Here is a 12,143-nt window from a genome sequence, read left to right on the forward strand (position 1 = left end):
CAGGGGCGTTCCTCCTCCCCTACACCATCATGGCCATCTTTGGGGGGATCCCACTCTTCTACATGGAGCTTGCGCTGGGCCAGTACCACCGAAATGGATGCATTTCAATATGGAGGAAAATCTGCCCGATTTTCAAAGGTAACTGAAAGGCTTGGGTAGATAGGTAGGTTTTCCACAGAAGTGGTGATTTCCATTGTGGATGGGAGCTGGGGACCTTCTTCTGCAAGGAGTTATGCCTTAGGCAATCCTGGGAGATAACTTGAGTACAGTAATTAAGTTTTGGACTGCTCAAGTGGTATGAGATGGTTGACGGGAAATAATAAATGACAATGAAAAATAAACCAAATAGAAAACCAAATGCATTAATAGCACACACACACGTTCTGCAACATGTAACCTTGCAAATACACAGAAGGCATTTACCACCTTGTCACTTTTCCGCCATCTCCCAGAGCCTTCGGGGAATGAAATGAATGGCAGCCCTCTGCGGTTCCCCCTCCCCCCCGGCTGTAGTGCCCACCAGTACCCTGTTTCCGTCTTTCACCATCGGCAGCCTTTTCCACCTGGCCTCCCTCCCCCTCTCCCCCAGGGATCGGGTACGCCATCTGCATCATTGCCTTTTATATCGCCTCCTACTACAACACCATCATGGCCTGGGCACTCTACTACCTCATCTCCTCCTTCACGGACCAGCTGCCCTGGACCAGCTGCAAGAACTCCTGGAACACCGGCAACTGCACCAACTACTTGTCTGAGGAAAATATCACCTGGACACCCCTCTCCACGTCCCCTGCGGAGGAGTTTTACACGTAAGTGCCTGTAAGTGAGGGGGAGGTCTGTTGGGGGCAGGCAGGCCTGGCGTTTGGCTTCTTACGAGGGAGGTGGGGGCAGGGGCTCTCACCTCTTTCCTGCTGGATTTCTGAGACTTGAAACTGTTAGGGGGAGGGGAGTAAATGGGAGAGAGGGAAAGGCAGGGCCAGCCCCGGCTGGATTGGGAGCTGGGAGACTCCACCTTGAATGTTCTGTAACCTGGCCCTCTGTGCCATCCCCTCCTTTCTGGTGCCATGCCAGACAGCCCCCACACGCCCAGGGCGATCCCTACCTCACATTCCGCAACGACTCCACTGCTTCAACAGCATCTTTCTTTCTGGGCCCTCCGCTCAGCCTCTCAGTGTCATGGAAGCAAAGCCTCCTACCCATCAGTAGTTTGAAACTATTCACACAGTTCCTGGTTTCATGTGTTCACTTCATAAGTGGGATCTACCCTTTGGAAGACGATCCCTGGAATCCCTGGAGTACATAGTTCTTTTTTTTTTTTTTTTAAATATTATTTTTTTGGGGGGAATATTGGGGAACAGTGTGTTTCTTCAGGGCCCATCAGCTCCAAGTCGTTGTCCTTCAATCTAGTTGTGGAGGGCGCAGCTCAGCTCCAAGTCCAGTTGCCATTTTTAATCTCAGTTGCAGGGGGCACAGCCCACCATCCCATGCAGGAATTGAATTGGGAACCTTGTTGAGAGCTCGCGCTCTAACCAACTGAGCCATCCGGCCACCCCCGTAGTATTCTTTAATGCTGGAATTTCAGGCAATGGCAGCCCAAAGAGAGAGTTATTTGGGGATGGGGAAGGGGTCCACTACACACACATATAAATCTTTGTGTACGCAAAAGCCAGTCACGTAGGCCATGTTTCCTGGTTGGTAAGGTCCCAGACAGGAAAGGAGAGAGCTGGAAGTCTGCCTTCAGGCTGAGCGCTCTTCCAGCGTCTGGTGCCTGAATTTGCAGTTCTCTCCTTCAGGATGGGCACAGCCAATCCGAGCTCTCCCAGAGGCCTAGTGACCACTTGGCCCTCGCAGCACAGCATCCGTTTCTTCTCTTGGCACTCTCCTTGAGGCATCACCGACGCTATGCTCAGGTCACTGTTCAGACCATCTCACGGGCCCTTCTTTCTCTCTGGCTCCAGGCGCCACGTCCTACAGATCCATCGGTCAAAGGGACTCCAGGACCTGGGGGGCATCAGCTGGCAGCTTGCCCTCTGCATCATGCTGATCTTCACTGTTATCTACTTCAGCATCTGGAAAGGTGTCAAAACATCTGGCAAGGTGAGGAGGACTCTGGCTGCTGATCCAGGCCTGCCAAGGGGCCCCAGGGGATCTCAAACTCAGAAACCCCCAACAGAGGGACATTATTTCTTTCAACACCAAATACATTTCATGGTGCTCAATCTCTCTTTGCCAAATCTGTTAGAAAATTCTAGAAATGGGCCAATTCCAAGAACCATTAAATAATTTCTAAAATTCCTTTAATACACTGGTAGTGTCACAATTAATAATAGTGGCAATAATTTATTGAGAACCCATTGTGGACCATGTTCAGTGCTTTATATCTACTGGCTACTACTTGATTGTCTCCTGCTAGATATTTCCCCCATTTTATAGATGGGGAGTGGGTTTAGAAGTAGTTAGTACCAGCCACCAGTGAATCAGATCCCTGTCTGATTCTGAAGGCTGTGATCTTTCTGCCACATCACTCTGTCTCCTAAAATTACATGAAAAAAAAAGAGGTAGATCTCCTTTCTTGGAGGTTTTCAAGAATAAAAGACACCAACATCCACATGATGATAAGCCGTGTTTCCTTTCTCATAGGTGGTGTGGGTGACAGCCACCTTTCCTTACATCATCCTTTCGGTCCTGCTGGTGAGGGGGGCCACCCTCCCCGGAGCCTGGAGGGGTGTTCTCTTCTACCTGAAACCCAACTGGCAGAGACTCCTGGAGACAGGGGTAAGACAATGAGGAAAACGGTGTGTACCTATCTGTCATTTTACTAACTGAAGCTAATCCTCCAAATAGGACAGTGGGAACAACGGAAATTTGGGTTCAGGGGCAAGTCTGTAATGATGCTTGAAAGCTAGAAATACAAGCATAAACAGTAAAATTGAGGCCGCTGGATTGGTTTATGCCTACCTGATAGGTAGAGAAATCCCATGTGTTTGCCCTCGGTATGTGGCCATCCCTGGAATGACCCTGGAGAGCTGGTTTTTCATGTCTGCATGTGGCCACATGGATGCACGAGGGTGCTGGCCCTGCTGGTACCCGGCGTTGGCTCAGGTGCCCCTCCGGGCCTCTTTTCTCTGCTGTGTTCTAGGTGTGGGTGGATGCCGCTGCTCAGATCTTCTTCTCTCTTGGTCCTGGCTTTGGCGTCCTACTGGCTTTTGCTAGCTATAACAAATTCAACAACAACTGTTATCAGTGAGTATCAGGGGCCCCGCAAGCAAAGCTGAAAAGTGGGGGGAGTGTAAGTGAGCTGGTCTGGAGGAAGGGGGTGTTCGAACCGATGGCTTCAAACCTGTCTGGGCTCAGGCCTTGCTAACACTGACCCTCAGGGATGCCCCAGGTTCCTGACCAATTCACCATGGCCGGAGCGTCCACCCAAACTGTAGCCTCACCCGGGCCACTCGGGGGTTGAAAGAAGCCTCAAGCCACTACCGTTTTGTGAGAATCTCTGTATATAAAAAAATTAAGAAATTCGAAAGCAGGTTTATAAAAATTGCAATAGACATTAAATGTTTAGACTTGACTTACTGTGTTTAACAACAAAAATTGTACTGTGGTGATTTTTTTATGTATATATCCACAGAAAGTATAATGATTGAACTCTTTTGACCAAGACAAAATGCCATGATTTTGTGGTAAAAATCTCATTTTACAAATTTGGATGAATCAGAGAGTGCTGCACCAATTATGATTTGAATATCACTCATCTTTAGAATTAGCTTTGCTTTAATGTTCTGTCACAGATGTCAACGTCCAGCAATCTAATTATTCTATTCATAAGGTAGTTACAGAATTTATTTATTTTTTTTAAAAAGGAATTTGCATACACCCTAAGCCATGTGGCCTTACCTTGGGACACCAGCCAGAAGTGGTATGATGAGGTCTTTTTCTTTTTGTAAATGTCAGGGTATCTCTGTGGCAGTTTTAACCTCATTTACACGTAATGTCAAAAGTCTAAATCTGAGGACTTCGCAATTGTGAGGCCAAGACCTCTCTGGCCCCCACGCCAAGCCTTGTGTGAAACCAAGAGGTCTGTGTCGTGCTGATTCACAGCAGGACTGTCTCTTAAAATAAAACCTCCCCTGACTTGCCGCCCTTCCATGCTGTGTGTGGCGGTAATGTGTGTGCGTCAGGGCCCCCGGGAGATGGGCCTGCTCACCTGGCCGCCGCTGGCTTGGAAATGTCTCAGCCCCTTCGGGTTTTTGCTCCAGAGATGCCCTGGTGACCAGTGTGGTGAACTGCATGACGAGCTTCGTCTCGGGATTTGTCATCTTCACGGTGCTCGGGTATATGGCTGAGATGAGGAACCAAGACGTGTCTGAGGTAGCCAAAGATGCAGGTAGGAGGACCTTGGGCTCTGTTTTGGTCCCTTGCGCCCACTGAATTGCTTCGCTGCTCTGTGGATCTTTTCAATAGTTAACTTTTGAATTATTTCTAAATGGTCCTTTTAAATGTTTCAAAGGTTTTAGAGAAACTTACTGTCTTGGAGAGCTCTACCCTTTCCATGTGTTCAGGCCATGTGGGGATGGGGCAGCTCCCTTGGCACCCAGGACTGGTTCCTTGAATAGACTCTGGGCTCCTCCTCTCTCCCCCTCTGTCTCAGGCCCCAGCCTCCTCTTCATCACATATGCAGAAGCCATAGCCAACATGCCGGCGTCCACGTTCTTTGCCATCATCTTCTTCTTGATGTTAATCACACTGGGCTTGGACAGCACGGTGAGTGAATGGGAAGTGAAATCGGACTCCAGACATAGGAAGAGGAAGAAGAGGAGAGAAAGAGAGGAGGAGGGGAGGATGAGAAGGAGGAGAGAATGAGGAGAGGAGGGGAGGAGGGGAAGAGATGAGAAGGGGAGGATGAGGAGAGGAAGGGAGGAGGAGGGGAGGAGGGGAGGGTGAGGCGGAGGGGAGGAAAAGGGGAAGAGGGGAGAAGAAGGGGAGGAAGAGGGGTAGAGAAGGAGGAAGCTGTGCCCATTCCTTCCCATCCAGGTCACCCCAAGGGTGTTGGCTGCTCCCTCCTGGTGCCCCCTAGCCCATCGTCACTCCTCAGGGACTGTGCTTCCCGCCCTCCACTGCACTAGAGTCATTAATGGGATAATGAGGGTAAAGTGCCGGGCACAGGCCAGGGACTCAGACATGTGAATTATACACTGTCCCTTGACCAGACAGCAGCACCTATGGGCCAGGACAAGGCCACTCTTGCATCTCAGTGCCCTGCCAGCCAGCTCAGCCCAGGGCCTTGCACTTCGTAGTATGGAGTGTGTCTCAGCTTTGAGTTGGCCTCTCTGGTGTAATCAAAGTCTCCCCAAGAGGCCTGACATAAAGAAGTCCTGTCCATGTTTGCTTTCTTCGATGTCCTTAGGGATGGGTCCTAAATGACAGTGTTAAACAGTGGAAATCGATTTCCAGTGTAAGCTGGTGTGTAGGGGAGGCTGGTCACGATCACCGTGACTGGTCACTCGGCAGTCTTAACCCCTCTCCTGTTCACTGTCCTAGGAGGTAACAGTTGTCCCAAAGCCTCCCCTGTGACCGTTTGTGTGTCCGTCTCAGTTTGCAGGCTTGGAGGGAGTGATCACGGCTGTGTTGGATGAGTTCCCGCATATCTGGTCCAAGCGCCGGGAGGGTTTGGTCCTCGCTGTGGTCGTGACCTGCTTCCTCGGGTCCCTGGTCACCCTAACTTTTGTGAGTACCACAGCCCTCAGCTTTGAGTCAGTCAGCCTCCCCCAGGGCACAGAATGGTACAGAAGCTGTTCCTTTCCTTCCATCCCTCATGGTGCCCTGGCTTTGGGGCCGAAGGGAGAGAGGTTGTCACTGCTTATAAAAAAGTTTGTCATCAAGGATCAGAGAAAAAAAGTTGTTTCTGGTGGCATTTATTTGTAGAATCTGGAGGCTCTTAGCATGTTACGGTAGATCCACCTAGATTGCAGGTGTGGCAGAATATCTGGAGAAAAACTAAGATTGGCTTTTCCAGTTTATATCCAGTCCTTACGGCTGCTTTCCTGGGAATAAGGACCAGATGTCCTGATACGCAGAATATCTGGAGGCTGATGGCTCCCGTTTATAATGTCACTTTGTCTCTTCTGGAGAACTTTCAATGGTAAAGGAGTCTTACTCTCTGTGGTGATTTTTTTTTCTTTGTAGCTGAAGGAAATATTGTAAAACAGGCATCAGTTAGTACCCACAGGCATCTTAGGCTTGTGTCCTCCTGACTCAATGCAGATTTTGCAGATCCGCTCCATCAAGCCATCACCCCAGTGGCTGTGGAGCCTCAGGAGGTGGTGGGGCCCTCAGCAGGACCCAAGGGATTTGTGACTTAGGACAGAGGGCCAAACAGTGACCAATGCACTCAGTGTGTCTGGTATTGTGGACTCTCTCAGATTCAGTCTGTAGGGACTGGATTCTCCAAGGTGGAAAGCACAGTAGGTGTTTAGTAAATTGAAGAAAGTTGAAAATCAATCCTTTTGAGTTTGTCTCTTAACACTTAGTGGGGAGAGGAAACATGAAGAGAGTGTTCCATAGGGAAGGAAGAGGCATCTGATGGGATGAAATCTGGCCCATTCTGACAAGGCGAGTCCAAGAGGCAGGCTCTGGGATACTTATATTAGGTTCAAGGTGGGAATTTTCCAGAATTATCTGAAGTTAAGAAGCTTCTTTTGGCCCCGTTCCTAAACAGGAGGCAGTACCTCACAGCGCCCTTAACGAGGTTCGCGATCTCTTTTCCAGGGAGGGGCCTACGTGGTGAAGCTGCTGGAGGAGTACGCCACGGGCCCCGCCGTGCTCACCGTCGCACTGATAGAAGCAGTCGCTGTGTGTTGGTTCTATGGTAAGATACCTCCTTCCACCAGCCCGTAGCCACCAGAACAGAGATGGGCTGATTTCACCAAAGGGTAGGGCAGTGTACAAAAGGTCACTTCCTGGTGAGTCTGTGAAGTAAGCTTGGCTGAGTGCCCTCTCCAGAAACAGGTCACCATCTCCTCCACACTCTCCACAACAGATGACTCGTACCCTTGGGAGGACATTTTTTTCCCTTCTGAGTTTAAATGCTTACCTGGTGGAGAAAGGCTGACACTTCCCTGCAGCTCATCCACAGCGGATGCGAAAGATCCTGACTGGCTCTAAGCATTGGACAGAACATGAAGAATTAGTACACAGTGAATGTATTTGCAGAGTGTCCCATATTCTACTGGGACAGTCATTTAAATTTCGCAAGAGCTCACTCCAGAGCCCTGGGCTTATCTTCTAGGTAAGAGGCAAGAAAGTTCCTGTTTGTATTATCTGCCCTGGAGGAACCCCCAGTTCACCCCCTCTGATCCTGGGATGGAATTTGATAAGGGTGAAACCAGCAGGGGGAGCGCAGTGAGCTGACATGGGTCCATTGGCAGGGGTCCCGGGAGCCCCCGGGTGGAGATGGGCGCAGGCAGTTGAACTGAGGACAGCCAGGTTCAGAGATGCCTCTCTTCATCTGTAAAAATCAAGAAGTGACTATTTCATTCTGAAAATGTATTTATTTTCCTCATTTCTATGATAATAAAACAGCTGTAGCATGTTTGTCATTACACGTAGGACGAAGAAGGGGCCCCATATTTTGAGTTGCGTGGGAGCCCAGTTTTTTAAAAAGAACTCCTCCCCACCTCATCAGCAATTCCAGACACAGAGTCCAAAGTGTATGAATCACTATAGACCTGCTGGAGAATTGCTGGGCACTCTCAGGGAAGCAAGCGCCCCTTCTCAATTTGTCACCAGTTAGAGTTCTCACTTCTCACTTCCATGCCAGTGACTTTTCAGAGGACTTGGACCTAGCACATGAATGAGCCATATTGTGATTAAAATTTTCTATGGAAAGTTTCTAGTATATGGTCAAAGTCAGTCTCTGCTGAGCTGGTTCTTCATTAGACAAAATTTAACGTTCTCTTCTACAGTAACAATAAAATAAAATATATGCTGAGATCTTAGGAAGGCAGGGTGGGCAGCTAAAGGGGACTTCGGGTCCCTCCCAAAATGTCCACCTATCTTGCCACTCTATGTAGAAAGAACATTGTTTGCTATCACATACAGTTTGGTGACAGGTCCCCATGTCCCATTTTCCGACCAAATTGGTGCCCCTGAGCCACTTCTCTGAGAAATTCCAGAGCTGCCTCTCTCTCGGAGAATCAGGGGATAGGACAATCCATGTCCTCTTGTGGTCAATCAATATCGTTCTCTTTTGGATGACTTTAGGCATCACTCAGTTCTGCAGTGATGTGAAGGAAATGCTTGGCTTCAGTCCTGGATGGTTTTGGAGGATCTGCTGGGTAGCCATCAGCCCTCTGTTTCTCCTGGTGAGTTGTTTCCCTTCCCTATAACAGAAAAGGGTGCAAATCATAAGTGTACATCTCAATGAAATTTTATAAATGAAGCACACTGCTGTAACGAAAATCGTACCAAGAAACAAAAATATGACCAACACGTCAGAAGCCCCTCTTAGGTCGCCTCCCGCTCACTGTGTCCCCCAGGGTTATCACTCTTCTAACACTATATAGTCAGTTTATTGCATCTCTCCCCTGCTCGGTGATAATGATAAATAACATTTAATGAACATTAAGTGCCAGGCCAGACTTTGTGCAAAGCTTATGCCCATTGCTTTGTTTAATCCTCACAACAATTCTATGAAGTAGTATAGTTCGAATACCTTGCTGTACATGTAAGGAAATTGAGGCTGAGAGATGTTAAGTAAAGAGTCCAAGGTCACATGACAAGATCTGTTCAAGCCCGGAGAAGGATTTACCATGCTGGTCATGAGCCTGAGGAAAGGTGCTAATCATTTTGAGTTTTCTTAAAGACGCACCACAAAAGGTCCTCAAGCATGACCTGAATCAAAAGTAGAATCCATTTATGGTCAAAGGACCTGGGTGAGAAAGTTCAGTTCTAAGGGTTGCCCATTGGCCAAGATGTGTTCAAGGTTCACTTCATCCTTGCTGCACATGCCCCTGCCTTTCCTCCTGTTGTCTGTCTGAAGGAGATGTTTGTGCCAAGATGGATAAACCACCCTGCTCACATCCCAAGTGCGCCCTGGGGTAGCCTGGGGTAAAGTGTCTCTGCACATCCGCAAGGACCACTCTCTGTTCATTTATGTGTAACTTTATTCTGGGGGGGCTTTCTGATCTTTTAGAGCCAGAAAGGTTGTTACACTGTTCCTTCAGTTCAGCTCCAGCTGAATGATGAGGCATGTCTGGGCCACCGATTTCGTCTTAGGCCATCACTGCCTTCGGTAGGGTACGGTTATGCCTTCCCCCTCTTTGAGAACAGCTCCTTTTTGTGCTCTGTGTTGACTTTCTCAGGGCAGCCCTTTATTTTTTTTGTACCTTTTTGTACCCACACATTAACCTATAAGATGGACAATGTGCTCATTCTTGCCTTTGCAATGCTGCATGTCTCTCTCTCTACCCCAGAATCCTTCCTTGACTTCCATTCCCCTGGACCCTGGAGGTTTCCAAAACCAAAGTTAACCTTTGTCCTGAGCAGCAGGTATTCTCAGGGCCCAGTGTCTCTGGGCCATGCTCTGCGCTCCAGCGTTCTCTCAGGTCTTAGCCTGGTAGATCCTCATTACCTTATCAACTCGCTGTTGCTTTTACATAAATTAAAAACATATGTATTTTTAAATCCAGAAATTTTCATTGTTTTCAGTGAGCGAGTTGGGCTGAATCACCTAGACTGCCATTACTAGAAGCAGAAGTCCTGGCATAAATGGGTTATTAATTTATATTATGACCCGTGCCTCTTGATAATCTATTTAAATCCTTTCATTTGTTTTTCAAAGGAAGGAGAGACGCTGGATTATGTCCTTGAGGGAAGAAGTGGTTGTGCTTGTTTACTTTAGTAGTCCCCACACAGGGGGCAAATGATGCCCAGGGCTGACGTTTGGGGAGGACACTGAGTCACTTTTTGGGTGTAAAATTTCAGGGGGCACCCAAAATCTCAGTCATTGAGATAAATGCTATTTTAATGCAGTATTTTTAAAAATCAATGCAAAAAAAAATATTCCTGATGAACAAAATGTCAACATTTTAAATAAACACAAGATCCGACCCTACGCTTGGATGACATACCTCACCCTCATCTGGCTCTGTCAGATCCCATCTTTTTAAAATATTGCACTCAAATCTTATTTATCTTGATGACTAAAATTTTGGCGCCTTTTAAATGTTGTGCCCGAGGTGATTGCCTCATATGTCTCACCCCAATCCTGGCCCCAGGCTTTTAGTATTTTCGTGTCTCTGAACTTCTGGTTTTCTAGTGGACTGGCTGAATTCCTGGTGGACTGTCAATGAGTTTTAGGGCCCAACAAAAGCCACGTACAGATCTGGGTTTAGGTACATTACTCATAAGTCCTGTGACGTTCGCTGTACTCACGTCCTCTAAAAGCAAGTGTTCCAGGGCACGATGAAGAGGAGGCAAATCTGTCTTCCACTTCTGGGTTTACTTAACAGCTCCCTTGCTCTGGGCTTTTTAAGGCTGCTTTAGGTAAACAATGAGTAGCTTACTAAAAATATTCTTTTTCACTGAAGCCAAGTTATAAAAAAAGAAAATATTGCGTATGAGCAAGGAGAGGCTGGGACGTGCCAGGGGGTGTCTGAAGCAGCACTGACTGGCCGCAGCCAGAGCTTGAGACCTCCTTGTGCTACGCTGGGTTTCACACCTGACATCAAGATGAGACGAGTTACAGCAGGGATGGCTCCTGACCAGACCCCCATTCCCTGTTTCAAAACTATCTTCATTAGTAGCCGGGCCTAGGGGTGAGGAGAGTAAGTCCACAGAAGGGTTTGCGATTGGCCGGGCTCCTGTTTTGAAAGCTTCCTCCTGGACTTAGGATAACACTGTTCAGAAGATGGATGTGTGTTTAACAATTTCCCATTTTATTACCTGCAGACAAAGAAAAAAAAGATATAAATAGATGTTTAACCACACAAATAATTTACATTACTGTCTTCTTTATGACTATGAAATAATAAAATTAAATCAAGAGCAATAACGATTTCAGCACAGTGGTTACTAGGCAAAAACTGATATTTACACTCTCTCTGGAAACCAAACTGAAATCAGAGAACTCATAAACTGAGTGTTGGGAGCACACCGTGGAATTTTTCTTGGTTGAAATTTTCACCGAATTTTCAAGTAAAAAGTGTATTAAGTTGCTTTCCCTTCCATTTTTCCTTTCATTACAAAGGCCTGTGGCAGGCAGCCATTCATTGTTGAGATGCTAGTGGCAGAGCCATCCTTGTTGAAACCTCAGGCTAAGGCACTTAACGTAGAAAGCAGAGCGCTCCAGCAAAGGGGAGAGAAGGAACACGTACCCAGGAACCCGCTTCCTCTCCAGGTCTTGAGAATCTTGATATCCCTCCTGGAGACAGGTACCTTCCATCTGACTAAAACAATCACAGCCGAGAAATGCAGAGGGAAATGAACGCAAAGCAGACAGAAATAGAAGTCCTGGGACTGACAGGGGCCGTGGAGAGGTTACCCAGCATATTTCTCCCTGAGACGGAGGCCCCAAACACTCCTGATCAGTGCCAATCTCTTTCCTTTTGTCATGAAGGGGGTGCTGTAACTCCCTTCAATAACATTCTGAGGCCCTGGCAGCCCCACTGCAGAGGTTGAGGTGTGGGGGTGGGAAAGAAAATCAAGATAAGCACCTGTTTTATTTTTGCAGCGTAGGCACAGAAATTAGTGAATTCTACGTGTCAGAGTTCAACCTAAGATATATCATATTTTGGGAATTTCTCGAAAGTATCTTACCTTTAGCATTTGGTGTTTATGGTATCAGAACTGTCTCTTATCTGCAGATATTGTTAAGGTTTTTCATCTTTGTTGGAATTTGTTTTAGTTCATCATTTGCAGTTTTTTGATGAACCCGCCACAGCTACGCCTTTTCCAGTATAGTTATCCTCACTGGAGTGTCATCCTGGGTTACTGCATAGGAACCTCATCTTTCATCTGCATCCCCACGTATATAACTTACCGGCTGATCATCACTCCAGGGACATTTAAGGAGGTATGTGCTAGTGTGTGTGTGTGTGTGTGTGTGTGTGTGTGTGTGTGTGTGTGTGTTTTCAGACTAGTAA

General features: G+C 47.4%; 1 protein-coding gene across 2 annotated transcripts in view; it reads left to right on the forward strand.

Annotated features, from left to right (window-relative positions):
- Positions 1-12,143, forward strand: part of SLC6A4 (solute carrier family 6 member 4) — a 36,018-nt gene that overhangs the window by 14,956 nt on the left and 8,919 nt on the right. For both annotated transcript variants that reach the window (XM_019739547.3, XM_074320665.2), the window contains 11 exons: positions 4-138; positions 590-809; positions 1,959-2,097; positions 2,641-2,775; positions 3,140-3,243; positions 4,260-4,387; positions 4,652-4,764; positions 5,596-5,727; positions 6,769-6,868; positions 8,263-8,363; positions 11,906-12,073. In XM_019739547.3, coding sequence (XP_019595106.2) covers positions 4-138; positions 590-809; positions 1,959-2,097; positions 2,641-2,775; positions 3,140-3,243; positions 4,260-4,387; positions 4,652-4,764; positions 5,596-5,727; positions 6,769-6,868; positions 8,263-8,363; positions 11,906-12,073 — 1,475 coding nt within the window. The remainder of the gene's footprint in view (positions 1-3; positions 139-589; positions 810-1,958; positions 2,098-2,640; positions 2,776-3,139; positions 3,244-4,259; positions 4,388-4,651; positions 4,765-5,595; positions 5,728-6,768; positions 6,869-8,262; positions 8,364-11,905; positions 12,074-12,143) is intronic.

Source organism: Rhinolophus sinicus, chromosome 12 (genome assembly GCF_057876585.1).
Source record: "Rhinolophus sinicus isolate RSI-liver-muscle chromosome 12, RSI-T2T, whole genome shotgun sequence".
Taxonomy (NCBI): Eukaryota; Metazoa; Chordata; class Mammalia; order Chiroptera; family Rhinolophidae; genus Rhinolophus; species Rhinolophus sinicus.